This window comes from Miniopterus natalensis, chromosome 12, assembly GCF_054644295.1.
Source record: "Miniopterus natalensis isolate mMinNat1 chromosome 12, mMinNat1.hap1, whole genome shotgun sequence".
NCBI lineage: Eukaryota > Metazoa > Chordata > Mammalia > Chiroptera > Miniopteridae > Miniopterus > Miniopterus natalensis.
The window spans coordinates 18,285,130-18,303,843 of record NC_142092.1 but is presented as its reverse complement, the minus strand read 5'-3'; the positions used below and the strand labels follow the sequence as shown (position 1 = coordinate 18,303,843).

At 47.2% G+C, this 18,714-nt stretch overlaps 1 protein-coding gene across 1 annotated transcript; it reads left to right on the top strand.

The window, feature by feature from the left end:
- Positions 1-8,992: 8,992 nt before the first annotated feature.
- Positions 8,993-9,595, top strand: LOC148091782 (interferon omega-1-like). Its single transcript, XM_087823122.1, has one exon. It carries the CDS (start codon positions 8,993-8,995, stop codon positions 9,593-9,595), a length of 603 nt encoding a protein of 200 aa, XP_087679248.1.
- The last annotated feature ends 9,119 nt before the right edge of the window (positions 9,596-18,714 follow it).

Genomic DNA, 18,714 nt, shown 5'->3' with positions numbered 1-18,714 from the left:
TTCAAGTTCGAGTCATACATGACAGAGGTGAAATTGCCATGTACACTAACTCTCAACCCCTTCCTAGGAAGGAAGACCTGCTACCTGTGCTCACAGGACAAATCACACATGCAGAATCACAGACACGGTGAGTCACGGCCCCATCTGCAGGCATCGCGTATTCATGAGAGAAAGGAATCTGCAAGAAGCAGGATGAGGCTATGGGAAAGACATGCTTGTGTTTGGTTCCCCCCAGATTAGAATCCTGATAAAACGTGTAAAGCAATTTTTATTCTTTAGTTTTTGAAAGAATTTAGAGGCCACTTAACCAATTGTTCCCTAAGCAGCACCTGAACTAAAGATTTGCATCAATCCATCCTTTCACAGTGATCAGTCAGAAAGGGGCAGTGAAATAAGCCCTTTGCTAGACTTCATGTACCAAAGGCAGTGAATTTTAGCAAATTTCAGCATCACAAGAGTCAAAATATTTTTCCTTAATTCCTGACTTTTCCTGTCATCTTATTAATGAAGAGAAACAGCCCGCTTTTTTTTCCTGGTCCGAAACTATTTTATTTATTTTCCTATCACCCCTGTGTAGGCCAGGCAGAGAACGTTTTTGTTTTGCAACTTAACATGCCCAGCAAAAGATATTCTTAAGGCAGTAGGACATACTTTCTGCTTTCTTAGTACACCTACATACTCTCTCATATAAAAGCTTCACTTTCTGACAAAATCGGTCTGTGGCTCCTGAATTGAAATAACATTACACTTTCATTTCCTCTTCAAAACAATGGAGACAGCTTTCCTAGTGATCACACAGGAAATGTACAGATTACATAAAATGATAACTGCAAATTACAAGTTGAGAATCAGAACACAGGGAATGAGAGTTGGCTCTCGGATTTACCTAACATGCAATAATCTGAATGGTGCCCATTCCACCTGCCGTAGTCGGGCCCAGCGGGGCTCTGACTGCACCTTCTTTAACACTCTGGGGTGAGCCTGTTGAGCTTCCCCGGCCAATGGCAACTCTAGGAGGGGGACTGTCTGTAGGACTGTGTAGGAACAGAGTCCCAGTTTCAACCCTTAGATCCCTGCCTGCCACGTCATTGAGAGAAATCTTAGACTACACTTTGCAGAGAACCAACAAGGAGGAAAGTTTCCTGACAAAACGCTGCTGTTTTGTGAATGGCAGAAAGGAGCTAAACAATCCCTCTTTCCTCACATTCAGAATATCTCTGGGGATATTATTTGAAGGCAATGATGACATAAAAAAGTGGTAAAGAACAGGAAAATGGTTACACACACCAAAAAAGAGTTGGGTGGTGATGATGATAAGAAATGAGACATAACTAGGTTTATACCTGTCGAAGATCAAAACACTAATTCAAAAGCTAACTCCTGGGCCACTCACACTGAATTGAAGATAGCATCACACCTACCTAATGAAGACAAAAGTCGCTCTCATGCCATACTAAGAAATGAAAATCAGCAGACAAGTATCAATGATGAACAAAATATAAAATTTTAAACATATGAAATGACGTTCCCCTATTTTTAGAGAGAGTGGGCGGGAGGAAGGGAAGGGGCAAGAGAATGGGAGAAAGAGAGAGAGAAACATTGTTGTGAGAGCGACACATGGACTGGCTGCCTCCCCCAAGCAAAAACCCACCCCGCAACCCGTGGATGCGCCCCGACCTGCAGTCAAAGCCCAGGCCCTTCGGTGCGTGGGCTCACGCTCTCCCCGCTGAACCCCAACGACCAGGGGGCTAATTTTCATTTTGCACACAGCACTCACCGCGGGGTAATGTGAAAGACGTTTAAGCAACGGGAAACTGAATGAAAAGTGTTCAAGATTCCCGGCCCCAGCCCGGTGGCTGCGTTGGTGGGAGCGTCATCTGTACAGCAAATGCTGCGGGTTAGATTCTTGATCAAGGACCGCACCCAGGCTGCAGGGTCAGCTGGGATGGGACAGGGGGCAACACATCCCTGCTTCTCCCTCACATCACCCTCTCCTCCCCCCCTCCTCTCTCTCTCTCTCCAATCCAAACACATATATTCTCAGGGGAAGATCCAAAACAAAAGACAAGAAAGGACCTTCTGGGGAGGGCTGTGCACAGGCTGACGGAGACTCAGTCTTCACACTGAGGATGAGTGGGGTCTGTGTGTTGTTGGGAAGGGGGGCTCCCTGATTCTCTGGCAGAGCAGCTACAGGACGCCTGGCCCCTGCCCCCTGCTCCTCTGCACCCCACTCTTCCCATTCCATGTCCCAACTGTTTCCTGGCCGCCGGGTGGAGGCGCCCAGCCCGCTGACCCCCCGCCGCCTCCTCCACCTGCGCCCCGGGTGCGCTGCTCCCTGGTCCTTTGTGGTCTCCAGCCACCGATTTCCCTTCAAGGGGAGAAAGCGGCACTTGAGAGCGAAGCTGAGGGGCAGTTCTAGGTTTTGCAGAAACTCCTAAGAGGCTGTGTTTTCTGCTGATGAGCGCTTTCTGAACCGAGGAATGTCCCTGCTACACTGCTGTCGCCATGGCTGTGAGGAACTGAAAGCAGGTCCATTTGATTTTGAACCATTAACACATTTACACAGGAACACAGCCACCTATTGGCCAACGCAGCAAAGACATCCACCCAGGCTGCAGAGGGCAGGCTTCTTTCTGTTCCAGGCAAAGAAGTCTGGTGCCTTCCACCTACTTCTTCAAGCAGCAAAGAGGCCCTGTCCTGGAAAGAACTGGCCCCAGGACTTGACTAAGCCCACTTCCTTAGCTTTTGTGTCTTAGAGAAGGAAATGACGCCCCGCTTCAGGCGGGGCATCCACTCTTGGGGCAGTGTGCTGCTGCAGGGAGACAAGCAGTCAGAATGTTTCTCTTTTCTTTTTTTAAAAGAAATTATTACTTATTGATTTTACAGAGAGGAAAGGGGAAAGAGAGAGAAATATCAACTGTTGTTCCACTGATTTATGCATTCATTGGTTGAGCCCTGTGTGTGTCCTGACTGGGGTTCAAACCCACAACCTTGGGGTGTGGGATCGGCATTCTAACCAACTGGACTGCGCGGAAGGTTTATGGTCCGTGTTGCCGGGTGGGCACCTAACCGGCTATGTCAGACGGTAGAAAACGAAAAATTCGATTTATTGAGGGAAAGGGGTGGGGGGGTGGGATATCCAAAGGGAAGGGCTACACCGCCCTGAGCCAAAGGCTATTGGGTCCATGATGTCAGCAAAAACATACCTGGGACAGCGAAACAAGAGAGAAGTGGGCCTTGGAGACAGGCAGGTTCGGGGACCTTGGGCAACAGGTTCTGGGGGTAAGGCTGAGAGTAGCTGCCACTACCCATTGCTCCCTTAGTTGCATGTCTCCTGGGGTCCCCTCAGAGGGATGGAGATGGCGCTGGGGGGGAAAAGAGCTGGGTCCTTTGTCCTGAGCATATTTCTCTTTCTTGCAGGCACAGGCATGTTACTGGAGGCCTCAGGGAAGCATCTCAATACAATATATTCATCAACTTTCCAGGTGTGCTCTTGCAGGGTCCGTTCTCCACTGACTGGTCCCTGTCAGGGCGGGGGTCTTAGTCAGTGTATCTACTCCTGAGGTTTTGCTCTTCATATGGGCCTGGCCTGAAATGCAACTGAGGCCTAGATGTTATCTTTCGGGAAGAATGCTCAGGGGGGTCTTAAACTGAGTGACCAGCAATATGCTAGGCGGGAGAGATTACCCTGGGGACAAGGTTCTTGTTTTCCCAGTTTACCCTTACTAGGCACCAGGGATTCCTGCCCTGCCCTGCCCTGCCCTGCCCTGGTGAGTCTCGGTAGCCACATTCTCTGTACCTGGCCCAGCTAACAATGTGTTTCTTGCTTGCAGGCTGCGCAGCTCGCAGAGCCCTCAACATCCTCATTTCCTTTACAGTCCTGTAGGCCACTTGCAGGTTCCCAAGTGGCCTTTGTGGGTGTGGGGAAGCAAGGGGAATCCGGAAAGACCTCCCGTTTGAAGGTCCATTAGCTCTTTCTCAAAAGTAAGTTGGCAGCTTTGCAAATTCATTCCCCTATTTAGATGTTGTTTGACCTTAGAATGAGGAGAAAATTCTTACTGTCACTTTGGGTAATGACTCCGCTTGCATGCCTTCCACCTTGACTGAGTGGTAGGAGAGATGACACCCTAAAGGACTTTCAGAGAATAGAACTGCTGGGAACTGAGAGCCTGAGGAGTATCTGTCTGGCCCCAACTGAGAAGTGCCTGTGAGTTGCTCAGGCAGCTCTCTCAAAGCTCTGCCTCGGGGTGCAGGCCCCATCTTTACATTGCTTCTTCCCAGGTGATGGCTTAAAGGGCTCTGGTTGACATGGCACAGGATTTGTGTGCCTTGCATTTGCTCCTTCCCCTAGTACTTGTGGGGACGACGCAGGAGCAGCAGTAAAAGGACTATTCTGGATTCACATGGCTCTGCCTTTGGGATTGCCCAACAGCTTTCCAATGTTATGATTCCTTCCATTCTTTGGTTTCTGGCTGTTGTTTTTACACTGAAACTTTGTGGTTTCGGGTTGGTGGGTTGTTGGCTTTTTTTCATGATACTTCCCGGGTGAAAAAATTTAAAGTTGTGTTCCGTTCTGCCACCTTGCCCTGAAAATCTCTGTAGCCATACATGGATTCATATTCAGAGTTCTTAAATATTGGAAGTTGTTGGGAGATCCAGCAGCAAGGCGGGAGGGCTGGGCGAGTGACAGTGAGCCCTGAGCCAACTGCAGGCCTCACACAGGTCCTGCACTGGAGCCTGACCTATCTCAGGCGAGAGAAGGTAGAGCTGGTGCCCAGATTTGGGCTGTGAGGGAAATCGGTGTAGCACCCGCTTGAAGTGTTCCCCAAGAGATGAGGAGACCTTGTTCTTGTCCCCTTGAGGGAAAGATTTCAATCGAGAGACAAAGCGTAAAAAAAAGTAAGAATTTATTGACAATACACTCCAGGTAAGGAGCAGGTCAACCAGTGAGACAGTGACTGCAACTCCTGGGTTATAGGGGTTAAATGAGGGATTTTCTGGGAGGACACTTTCTTTGGCATCTCAGATGATTGACTAACAGGAAAGGGTTAAGCACCGGGGGGGGGGAGAGGGGGTTGTCAAAATCACAGTGCCAATTTTATTATAATTAGTGGCACTGAGGCCATGCCAGCTTCCTCTGAGCTTGTGGGCCAGGAACTCTCTGACTCTGAGCATGCCCACAGGCAGTGGGCAGGCTGCTGGGCCGCCCATAGAGGGGCATCTGAAAGCCAGGTTGGCGGGGACCCTGTGCGGGCCCCAGGGCAGGACCCGCCCTAGCCGCTCCTGTCTAACTCCCTGCTACCAGAAGCAGCAGCACATTTCCAGTGTCCAGGGCCAGAGTGTGAAGGTGGCCGCTCCTCCACCCTCCCTGCCAGCTGATCCCTGGGCTGCAGCTGTGAAGACCCCCTGATGCCCAGCGCCTCACACAGACTCAGTAAAGACAGGGAGCGGGGTCCACACTTGAACGGGAAGAACCCAGGAGCTCACCCTGCCCCTTTAGGCAGCTCCACCTCCGAATCCAACAGGCGGGAGCTGCACCCCTGCGGGACTCACTCTGGCTCAAAAACAAGACAGAGCACGTGGAGGAGCAGACAGAGGCTGAAAGTCAGCAGCAGCTGAGACCAGGGAAGAAGGGAGACAGTTAGAGCCTGGACAGGCACCAGCGGCTTTCCAGTGGCTGCTCCAGTCTGCACTCCACCAGCAGGGTGCTAAAGTTCCCTTTTCTCCACATCCTGGCCAGCACTTGTCACTTGAAGAATTGTGGATGATCGTCATTATGACAGGTGCCAGGTGACATCTCATTGTTGTTTTAAATTGCATCTCTCTGAGGATTAGTGACTCTGAACATTTTTCCACATGCCTCTTGGCTATCTGTATGTCCACTTTGGAGAAGCATCATCTATTTAGGTGCTTGGCTCATTTTTTAATTGGATTGTTTGTCTCCTTTTTGTGAAGATATTTCAGCTCCTGATACATTTTGGAAACTCACCCCTTATCAGATCTATCACTGGCAAACATGTTCTCCCATACAGTGGGCTCCCTTTTCCTTTTGTTGATGGTTTCTTTCGCTCTGCAGAAGCTTTTTACATTTTTATGCACCCCTATGTTCATAGCAGCACAGTTTACAACAGATAAGATCTGGAAACAGCCCAAGTGCCCATCAGTAGGTGAGTGGATAAAGAAGCTGTGGCACAGAAGGATCTCTTACCCTTTGGGACAGCATGGATGGAACTGCAGACTCTCATGCTACGTGAAATAAGCCAAGCACAGAAAGACAAGTATCACATGAACTCACTCATATGTGGAATCTAATGAACAAAATAAACTGAAAAACAGAATAGATAGAGAGACATAGAACCATGGAGCAGTCTGATGAATTTCTGAGGAAAGGCTGGCTGAGGGAGTGGAGGGGAGACAGATTAAGAAAAGAACTTCGATGCATATACGCATAAGCCATGGACACACACAACACTGCGGGGAAGGCCTGGGGGGGCAGGATGCTGGGTGGAGGGGTGCAGTGAGGGAAAAAGTCGGACTACTGTAACACTTTCAACAGTAAAGATAAATTTAAAATGAATAAAGAAAGAAATAACATAGCTCCATCCTTATTATTTAGATTAAGAACCGTTCATTTTAGGATCATCCAACTCTCTTTCTCTTAATTCTGGATTCCTCAAGGAAATCTTTTCATTGCCTGAGGGGATTTATCAACTAGATGAAGCCCTCAGGCCAGGGTTAATATCCACCTTGAGGGTCGGGGTTGCCAGTGCCTCGAGAGTTGGTGGCTGGGACTCTTCCCTTCTGTCCTCAGAACTGGTGCCATGAGGATTAAATGAAAGGGAAATGAGGGGCTGGTCACTGACCAGGGGGCCTCTTGGAGCCTCTGGCCCAGACAGCCAGTTCCTGCCTTTGGGGGCTCAGCACTGGCCTCCGTCCTTCCCTCTGCCATGGCACCGGGGCCTCAAGTGGGCCACAGTGAATTTTGCCAACTTACACTTGGTCATTTTGTCAGCACAAAGGTCCCTTCCCTCTTTCATTTCTGTGACATCCAGGATTATATTTGTTTTATTTCCCCCCACAAACAACTGCCAGTTTTGCTTCCTGGGAAAGTTGAACTGAAAAATCTGAAATCTTGAAAACTTAGAGAAAAACAGTGAAGCGCCTCTGCCTTTCTTTTCCGTCCTTTCGTATGAGCCTCAGGATGAAGGAGGAAGTAATGCCAGAGGAGCAAGACAGACCACAACCAGAAGACCTCTCTGAGGAACTATGCTGTCACTGAAATTAAAATGAAACAGAGCGAGTCAGGAGGGGAAAGGAGGCTCTTTCTCCCTGACCTAGCAGCCTGGGCCTCACTGCCCTCCACTCTGAGCATGGGGCAGAGATGGACCAACAGAGAAGCCCCAGGAAACTCACAGACTCGATGAACAGCTGGAGTTCACCACTTTCTGTTCTACAATTTTCCATTGAGGGACGGCACTGAATGTCCTGTGCTCAGCTGACAAACTTTGAGCATGTTTTCAATAATTTAACTGAAGAATTGAACAATGATACCTGTACTGGGCAAATAAAAATGATTGGCCTTCTAAAGTTAAAATACATGCAATTGGATCACTAATTCCTCTACCTACAAAGACAAAATAAACTTTTGTTCACAGCGTTTAGGTCTATAGATTTCCTGCTACCTGGGTAATGGCTCCGAGACAGGAGGCCACCATTGAGAACCAGGGTCCTTCACACAAACACTTCAGGGAACAGGGCTTGGAGCCTGACAGACTGTTTTGCCAGCAAAGACACAAGCCTCTCCACTTCCAGGGAAGCATAAAGACCTCACAATGGGGTCAGCCTGCCCTCCGGGAGTGAGTCCAGGAGTGTTTGCGTTGAGAACACTCTGTGATTTGAGAGGAAAACGGTTACTAGAGCTCGTATCAAACTTGTGAATGAGGTGGTGCTGGGAAAACTTATCTTGGTATTAGAGTCTCCCCAAGGGCATCACCAACCGAGAAAGAAGATTCCTGCTGTGGAGACTGGCACAGTCTGAGGAACCTGAAGGACCAGTTACAAAACGCTGGAAAGAAGTGGCACTGTGGATAGAAGTCCTGACCTAGTGGCCCCCTGACACATAAACACATAGACCTGCATGAATGAGAGCCAGAGGGAACAGAAACATCCCAGACACTGGTTCACTTCAAATCTCAGCCTCTGCTGTGAATGAAACAGTAAACAAAACCCAGTCCTTGGTTCTAAGGAGCTTATTTACCATACATGGTCCGATAAGTTCCTGACAAAATACACACCCAGGGCTGAGGGAGCCTGGCTCCATATGTAAAGGAAGGAGGCCACAAATGTTGCCCACATTCAAGCCAACTGCCTCTATTATATTCTTTTATTGATTTCAGAGAGAAGAAGGGGAGTGAGAGACAGAGAGAAACTTCAATGATAAGAGGATCCTTGATCTGCTGCCTCCTGCAGGCCCCTTGCTGGGACGGAGCCCACAGCCAGGGCATGTGCCATACCAAGAACTGAACGAGGACCTGCTGCTTTATAAGTGGACACTCAACCACTCAGACAACCCAGCTGGGCTCAAGGCCACATCTTGTTGCTAATAGAGAAGAGCAATATATGTAATAAAGTATATACATGAGAATGTTCACATGTGGGAGTATTTACACACCTACATACACTTCTGCTTTTAGGACTAAGAATTTTCTCATTTGACCGATATGTATCCTCTTGGATGGACACATCTGAAATCTAGTGTGAAAATTACAACGGCAAAACCAATAGTGTAGAGTGATGACATCCTCTTAGACCACAAGGAGAACTCAAATGAAAGTAAAAAAAAGGAAGGGAAAACAGAAAGAAGAGTCTAGAAAGGGAAAACATGCTTCCTATTTAAAGGCCATGCTTAGAAAGAAGGTCACTGGAGGACCTGAGGTCCCAGACTGTTCAGCAGGCGCCCAGCTCAGCAGGCCAGCAGCGCCCTCGCTCGCCCATGGCCCTCCTGCTCTCTCTCCTCTCGGCCCTGCTGCTGCTCAGCTGTGGCCCCGGGGGGTCTCTGGGCTGTCACCTGCCTCAGCACCACGTCCTGCTCAGCGGGGACAACTTAGTGCTTCTGAGCCAAATGAGCACAATGTCCCCTTTCTTGTGTCTCAAGGACAGAAAAGACTTCCGATTCCCCAGGCAAACGGTGGAGGGCCGTGAGGTGCAGGGGGCCCAGGCCGCCACTGTCCTCCACGAGCTGCTCCAGCAGGTCTTCAACCTCTTGCTCACAGCGCCCCCCCCTGCCGCCTGGAACACGACCCTCCTGGGCCAGCTGGGCGCGGGGCTCCACCGGCAGCTGGGGGACCTGCACGCCTGCCTGGGGCAGGGGACGGCCGAGGAGGGCTCGGCCCTGGCGACGCGGGGCCCTGCGCGGGCCTTGAAGAGGTACTTCCAGGGCATCCGGCTCTACCTCAAAGGGAAGGGACACAGCGACTGCGCCTGGGAAGTGGTCAGAGTGGAAGTCATGAGGGCCTTCTCTTCAGCAAGGACCCTGCAGGAAAGGCTGAGCGACAAGGACCGAGACCTGCCTCCTCCTGGAAATGATCCTCGGTGACAAAAGGGCCAGATCACCTTTGCACATGAGTGTTGGGTCATGTCAAAGGCTCTGATTTCTGCTTTAATCAGAGAATGGATTGAACTTTATTCAACAAATGTCTTGTCAGATTAAGCAAGAAAACGTTCGAAAATTCAGTTCCTGGGATATCAGTTCCTAAGAGGTGTCTGCACTAATGTTATTTATTTATTGTTGTTTATTCATTTATGTATTTATTTATTATTAATTTATTTTTTCAATGTACTCATAGTGATATATTCTTATGATCAATATCTGCCTTACCCTGTACTATAATTTCCAAAATTAGTTTACATTTTTATGTTACTGACTTTGCATTTTGCTTTATTTATTAAATTTTTATCAGAGGCATCTTGAGTTCATTAATTCTGAAAAACAAAATGCACATTTTGTTTTATAGAAATCTGTCTCAGAATACTACTTGTCTTTATTATAAATATAAAATTTTTTATATTTAGAGACACAGGAAGGGAGGGGGATAGAGAGATAGAAACATCAATGAGAGAAACATCATCCATTGGCTGCTTCCCGCACACTCCCTAGTGGGGATCGAACCCACAACCTGGGCATATTTTCCTCTATAGAAAGCCTTCTCACAATAGGACTTGTCTTTATTTTAAAAGTAGGTTTTTATTTTTATTTGTAGAGAGAGAGGAGGGAGAGGGATAGAGAGATAGAAACATCAATGAGAGAAACATCATCCATTGGCTGCCTCCTGCACACTCCCTACTGGGGATCGAACCCGCAACCTGGGCATGTGCCCTCACCCAAAATTGAACCGCTGACCTCTTGCTTTATGGGTCAATGCTCAACCGCTGAGACACCCCAGCCAGGCAATAGTGCTTGTCCTTTAAAGTCATTAGGACAGCACTAGTCAGAAAGTGCCTATCAAAAGCTGGAAATTCCAAGGAATTGAGAAGAGTCCCGGAAAACATGGAAGACATTCAGTACTTATGTCAGGGTTGTACTGAGTTCTATTCCATCAGCAAGGAGCAGTGGCAGAAATATCCGAGAGGGGTCGTGTAGGGAGAAGCCGGGAAGATACAGGGCATTTGGTGGCGGATGCTGGCACCCGCTCCTCTTCCTCCCTCCCTGTCCCCAGTCCTGCTTAGTGACTGCATTCACCCCTCATACCATCCCCTCCTGCAGCCTCCTTAGTGCCCGCCCCACGCACGGGCGCTCTGGCTCTGTTGTCGTTTCAGCTTCAAGGTTTCTACTTAAGAGCACAGAGTAAAAGGGAGAGACAAAAACTTGAGTGGCATCTCTATGAATTTAGCTAAATGATACATTTTTTCAGCTTCTTATTGGGAGATCATCCTTTTTGTTCTATGAAGGCATCCAACTGGTTACTTGAGGGCTACTCATATTAGAGAGCACAGTAGCTTTACTCAGTTCAGCTACTTAAATGTCAATCTCACCCCAAAACACCATCCCAGGCACACTCAGAACGTTTGACCAATTATCCCAAACCTCATGGGTCAATCCAACTGACACATACAATTAACAAACACAAGGATCTAAGATAAAGTATTGCTACACCTAGTGGATTGCTAACCAGTACAGCTATAGCCACAGGGACCGTGTGTGAATTCAGTTATGTCATTTCAACCTGACATGAAGCGCCCCCCCCCCGCCCCGGAACATCCTCTGGAAAACCATATGAGTGATTAAGGGTTTAAAGTAAGTTTTCTTTTAGTCAAAATGATCTTTCCTATATACAAGGAGGAACACCACAGGGTTTATATACAATGTTGGACAATTAAGAACACCCCAGACGTCCATATTATGTGAAATTGCGGGTATCTGAGTGGACACCATGACCCTCCCCCAAGGTGGCTGTGTGTTGTAAGGACACAGCAGGTGCCCACAGTCACCTCTATTGAAGCTCCGAATTCATAGGGTCTCTGCCATGCTCACTTGTGCTTCACTCCTCCTACTAATCCTTGTTTCTCTAGAACACGGGTCACAGATCTGCACCACACGGGCAGTTCAAACCCCAGGCCCTCCTCTCCCAAGGGTTTCCAGTTGGAGTAGCATCTAAACACCCAGTGCAGACACCTGGGCAGCTGGGCCTTCATGGGGGGACAGCAGCAGCACATCAGAGCTGAGCCAGGCCTGGGGGAGAGGGGAGACCACAGCTCTTCCACCCCCCGGCCCCGCCTTCCTCCTCTCTGTGAAGAGGGGGGAAACAATGGCTCCCCATCTATTCTGTGCTCAAATCTCACCCTGTTCCTTACCAGCTGTGGCCTTCGGGCAAGTCTCTTCTCTGAAACTCCCGCCCTCTATTGCCTTTTGAGACACAATTTAGGAAATAAGATCTTTAAGGGTATGTGTGAAAGCCTCTGAAAAATGCGATGTAGAGGTCAGTGGTCATCCTCCACAAACCAAGGTGTGTTGAATCAAACTGTGTTTACAGACTGTGTCATCTTTTCCACAGCATTGCGTATTGGTTAAAGAATGATTGCGGCTGTGGCCTGTACGGGCTCAGTCGTTAGAGCACCGGCCCGTGAACTCTCTTTATTGGCTTTTCAGCAGCCATGAAGAAGCAGCAGGGAAAAGGGGAGCTGGAAAAAGTCAGATTCTGCTCTTCAAGTTGGGGATCTCCCGGGTATAATCTCATTTCTCTTTTCCAGAAGGTCTCAGCTCCAGAGCTGCTGATGGTCTCATCTCCTAGAGCAGGTCCTTCTCAGGAGAGCTGTCAAAGGACAGACTCACAGCAGGAAAGCAAAGGAATCAGAGCCTGGGACACCTACCTCCTAATCCATGCTCTGGTCCTTGCTCTTCCTTGTGAAAGAAACAAGGACAGAGCTGGGACCTGAGTCTGACCCTCTAGGTGACCATAGGGATGTAGTGGAACAATGATTATTTGGGGGGCAAAACTATGACATAATATTTTTGGAGAAGTCAAATTCTCTAAGTTTCAATCTCCTTGACAGAGGACCTGACCCACAAACCTCCTGCAGTTGTTGCCATGGTCACCTTGGTCAATGTGTCTGAAAACACTTTAAAAAAAAACAGGAGAAAATTATGCTAAGTGAAATAAGCCAGGCAGAGAAAGACAGACATCACATGATCTTGTTTATACGTGGAATCTAAAGAACTTAATAAACTGATGAACAGAATAGATTCAATGACATGGAAGCATAGATGAGACTGACGAATGTCAGAGGGATGGAGGAGGGCGGGTGGGTGGAGGGGGAGACAGTAACCAAAGGATTTATACGTATATATGCACAACCCAAGGACACGGACAATGGTGTGGAGAGGGACTGGGGGGGGAGGGGTCATTGGGGAGAAAAAGGGACATCTGTAATATTTTAAACAAAAATAAAATTAAGAAAAAAGAAAAAAAAGTGAAAGTTTTATGCACATGTGGACCTCATATTATTGTCACGCATCCTTTGTCCTTGAATTTTATTTCCTGAGCATTAGTTTTGAAAGAGTCTATTCCCACTGAAACATTTCACTAAGTCTCCTACATAGTCCCTGCTCCTCGTGTCACTTGACACACCCGGGCTCCTCTTTTGCCAGTTTGGAGAGCTCACCCAGATGCCACTTCTTACAAATAGGTTACAAATATTTATGCTAGTTATCCCTATGAGATGACACTTAGAAAAAGTCAGTACAACTCTCCAAAGAAAAATCATGTCTATATACATGTAGCTGAATGCCTAAGAGAAAATCCTGGCTTAAAACAAATGAAGGGAAAAAGGTGTTGTAAGGGGACATTCACTAGGTCATAAGGTATTGCCAAATACAGCAATACTTTCAGTTGAGAAAGAGGTAAGTGGAGAGTAATTTTGATAATATTACTGACGAGTTTCCTTCCCTTAAGGCCAAGAAATCATAACAGTCTGGTTTCGGCATAAATAAAATATTTCAAATTAATGTGAATTTTAATACTTACTTTAAAACTTGAACATATTTTTTTCACCACTTTAACATTGTAGGAGAAATTAACCATTAATATTGAATGCAACTATATACTACACAGACACACACACACATTTTTCCTTATGTCCACAGCTCTTTCAAGTCTCAGCCATGCCCCCAAGTCATTCCACGGTAGGTTCCTAATATTTCATGGGATCCTGTCCAGGTTGTATATATTTCCCCTTTCCCTGAATTCCTGTCTTTCCCCCCAGAACCATTCCTGAATCTGGACACATAGTAAGCAGCAGGCTCTGATTTTATGACATCAACTCCTGAATGAATGGGCACTTTTGTAAAATGGTCTGGCGAAAATATCCTGAGGAAGGAAAGGTCCTTCAGCAGGAACAGATCCAGCTGAAGGAGAAAACCTGGTTCTCCCTGTGGGCCCTGTGTCCAAGTCCAGGGCTCTGGGCCACCAGGCAGGTCCCACTGGTTTGGTACCACCCACTGATCTTTATGGCGAGTTTAGGCGCCCCCGTCTGGCTTCTGGGGCGCAGACAAGGGAGCATTAACCTCTGAAGAGTGGCGGCTGCTCTGTCATTGTCAGAGGTCCAGCTGAAGTCTGAATTTCCAAATTCCCTACTCTCTTCACTGATGGCAAGGCTGCTGCTCTGCCCCATCCCTCACGTTTCACCCATTCCCAAATGCCATCTTATGTCTCCAATCATGGCCCACATTCATGTACGTTGGTAACATATGTATTTACTCCTTTTAATCCACAAGAGCCACTAGCTCAGAGTTTTCTAAGAGGAGTCACTGAAATGTTTATCATTCAAATCACTCTGTGGCGCAGAGGCTTAACTCTCATGGGTCTTGTCTCCCAGGCATCTCATCCATTTATGGTGAGAGTTAACTCAGCAATACATGGGAATCACCCGGGATATAGTAAATATGGTTATTGTATATTTCTTACTAAAGTTTGTTGACTACAGTTAAGTAGTCAACATTGTAGTTTAGTCACACTGCTCTAAGAAATAATTGCCAGTGGACACTTTCATTTTGTTTATCATGTAATCAAAATGCTTTTTGTCAACGAATCTACAGATTTGGAGGTGAAAGACCAATGGGAAGAGAATTTGCAATCAGGGAGGTAGGAGTCTATAAAAGGACATCAATGTGCTAGAAGTAGGGCTTCCCAGGAAAAGCAGCGATGGTCTAGTACATGCAGTGACGTATTAGGAGGAGGGGTCTTTGGGAAGAAACTCAGATTAGACGAAGTTAGGAAGGTGGAGCCCCCACCATGGGGTTAATGCCTTTATGAGACTCACCGCTGGCTTCCCCTCTGCTCTCCACCATGTGAAGTTAAAAGAGAAGTCAGCCAGCCGCAGCCCTGAGGGGGGCTCTCCACCCAACTCAGCCAGCCGCAGCCCTGAGGGGGGCTCTCCACCCAACTCAGCCAGCCGCAGCCCTGAGGGGGGCTCTCCACCCAACTCAGCCAGCCGCAGCCCTGAGGGGGGCTCTCCACCCAACTCAGCCAGCCGCAGCCCTGAGGGGGGCTCTCCACCCAACTCAGCCAGCCGCAGCCCTGCTCTCAGCCTTCAAGCCCCCAGACCTGGGACAAGTAAATTGTTGTTTATGAGCCTCCTGGTCCATGGGACTTTTCTACAGCAGCCTGAACTATGACACGTGGCATCATTCATTTGGCACCTACGACACGCTAGTTCACACTGTGCCCAGATATTTCAAGCTCAAGTCATACATGACAGAGGTGAAATTGCCATGTACACTTACTCTCAACCCCTTCCTAGGAAGGAAGACCTGCTACCTGTGCTCACAGGACAAATCACACATGCAGAATCACAGACAAGGGGAGTCACGGCCCCATCTGCAGGCATCGCGTATTCATGAGAGAAAGGAATCTGCAAGAAGCAGGATGAGGCTATGGGAAAGACATGCTTGTGTTTGGTCCCCCCCAGATTAGAATCTTGATAAAACGTGTAAAGCAATTTTTATTCTTTACTTTTTGAAAGAATTTGGAGGCCATTTAACCAATTGTTCCCTAAGTAGCACCTGGTCTAAAGATTTGCATCAATCCTTCATTTCATAGGGATCAGTCAGAAAGGGGCAGTGAAATAAGCCCTTTGCTAGACCACATGTACCAAAGTCAGTGAATTTCAGCATCACAAGAGTCAAAATATTTCCTTAATTCCTGAGTTTACCTGTCATCTTGTTAATGAAGACAAACAGCCCACTTGATTCCAGGGCCTAAAGTATTTTTATTTATTTTCCTATCACCCCCACGTAGGCCAGGCAGAGAACATTTTTGTTTTGCTATTTAACATGCCCAGGGAAACATATACTTAAGGCAATAGGCCATGCTGTCTGGTTTCTTAGTGGACCTACATACTCTTTCATACAAAAGCTTTACTTTCTGACAAAATCAGTCTGTGGCTCCTGAACTGAAATAACATTACATTTTCATTTCCTCTTCTGAAACACTAAGACAACTTTCCTAGTGATCACACAGGAAATGTAAAGATTACATAAAATAATATTTGCAAATTACAGGTTGAGAATCAGAACACAGGGAATGAGAGTTGGCTCTCGGATTCACATAACACACAATAACCTGAATGGTGCCCATTCCGCCCAGCGTAGCCAGGCCAAGCGGGGCTCTGGCTGCATCTTCTTTAACACTCTGGGGTACCTCTTGAGCTCCCCCAGCCAATGGCTACTGGAGCAGAGGGGTTGTCCGTAGGGCTGTGAAGGAACAGAGCCCCCGTTTCCACCCTTAGATCCCTGCCAGGCACATTAATGAGAGAGGTCTCAGAGTACACATTGCAGAGAACCAGCACGGAGGAAAGTTTCCTGAGAAAACATTGCTTTCTGTGAATGGGAGAAAGGAGCTGAACAATCCCTGTTTCATCCTCAGATTCAGGCTACCCCTGGTGATATTATTTGAAGGCGCAGAAAACAAAAACAAACAAACGAAAAAGAGTTTTGGGTGGTGATGGTGATAAGAAACAGGACATACCTCGATTTTCAGCCACTGAAGATCCAAACACTAATTCAAAGCTATTTCCCTGGGCCCCGGTCCGGGTGGCTCAGTGGTTAGAGCGTGGGTACAGGCACCTAAGGGTCATGGGATCCCACCCATGGTGGTAGGTGGGAGCCTGGCCCCCGGGGGCCGAGGGCAGGAGGCAACCAATTCATGTCTCTTTTCTCCCTCCCCCCCGGAAAAATCAGTGGAAAAAATATCATCCAGTGATGATCAGCCAAATACAGAGAATAAAACAAAGCTTGTCCCAGGGTCAGTAACAGGGTAGAGTACTTCCCTCAGGCACAGCAGTTAACAAGGCACCGCAGCTAAGTAATCACAATAAACAATACTTTCATGCAATAGTAAATCTAAATATTAATGCCAAAACATCCGTGATCAACAAAGTGCCAAAATCCTAAACACATGCAATGACCTTCCCCTTGGGAGTCCCTGAGAGGCTGGGAAGGAAGAGGCGCGGCGCAGAGGTGATGCTGGCAGAGCCCATTCCGTCTACAAAATTCTAAGCAGAGAAAGAGAGAAGATCCGACGGCTAAAGACCCTCAAGCGCTCGCACGCAGCACGAATCTGTTTCTCACAATACGCTCCGGGTGGGCTCCGTGACGACGCTTCAGCAACGTGAGGCTAAAAATGATTCCATGTTGTCACGGAGCCACAAGAAAACGTCCAACCGGGCGATGCTCTCACTTGGAAAGAAGCCATTTCCCCGGGGCTGTGGCTCAGCGGCTGCGCACCCCGCAGGCCCCGAGGCCCCTGCTCCTGCGGGTCAGGGCGCATAAGGCCCAGGGGGGCTGCGGGCTCCATGCCCGGCAGGGGCTGTGCGGGGCAGGCAGGGGATGTGTCTAGCTCTCCCTCTCCCACTCTCTAAAAAAATAAGGAAATAAAGAAAAAAGAAAATGCTAATGTGTTTGCTTCTTTAAAAGCCAAGAAAAAGTACAATTATATTAACTTCTTGTTTTGGTATAAATAAAATGGAGTTTAAGTAAAGGTGAAGTTTCATAAATGCTGCTTTCATGGTCTGAATGTAAAAAATTTTAAAAATTAAACTTTTACATTGATATTTCTTTAATATTAAAATGTAAGCATTTTTTAAAATCTAATAGAAGGATGCTTTAATGTTAAAAATTCTGAAATTTTGCATTGATGTTTATTTAATGTTTAAAAAACATATAGTGTGGCTCAGTCGTTAGAGCATACGCCGCATTCCCTGTCAAGGGCACATCCTCAGGTTGCGGGACTGCGAGGTGCTGAATGCAACCAATCCATGTTTCTCTCTGTCTCTGTCTCTGTCTCTTTCTCTCTCCTGCTCCCTCCCTCCCTTCCACTCTCCCTAAAAACCAATGAAAAAAAATCTTCCAGTGAGGGTTAACAAAAAAATAATAATAATTTAAGATTTCAATGATGTTTAACAGTTTTGAATGATTTTAAATTTTAACTATACATTCATATTATTCTGAAGTGTTATATACATTTATTTGAATACATAATTGGATACATAACATTTATATAAGCAATATATGATACATTAAATGTTGCTCTGAGTGAAAGCAGCTTGAATTAAAATTATTGAGCCCAGCAAGTGTGGCTCTGTGGTTGCGAGTCTACCCATAAACCAAGGGGTCAGTGGTTTGATTCCTGACCCAGACATATGCTCGGGAATTATCCCCAGTAGGGGGCATGCAAGAGGCAGCCTCTCTCGTCCACGTTTCTCTATCTATCCCTCTCCCTTCCTCTCTCTGAAATCAATAAAGATAGATTTTTAAAAAAGTAATAACATCAGTTATGTTAAATGCTATATTGAGAAGAAGGAAAACCAAATGAATTCTCTCACCAGCAGCTACAGTGAAGGAAGCCAGGGAATGCGATGGAAAGCAGCAGACAGAGGCTACAAGTGACTGGTAGACGTCTAAGTGCCAGGTCCGTTGGCAGTTGGATACTGAGTTTGCCAGTTACAAGAAATGAGAAATGGGTGGAGGTCCGTCTGTGTCCTTTGTAAGCCAGGAACATAGGTGGCCATGTGGGGAGGCAGTGTAGAGTCACAAAGACGCATAAACTTGATTGTGAGGCCCTTAAACATTGAATGGGAAGGGAGAGAAGAGCTACAAGGGAAACCGAGGCAGAACGGCCATACATTAGAAAAACAACCAGAGAGAAAGGTGGTAGGAGTGTC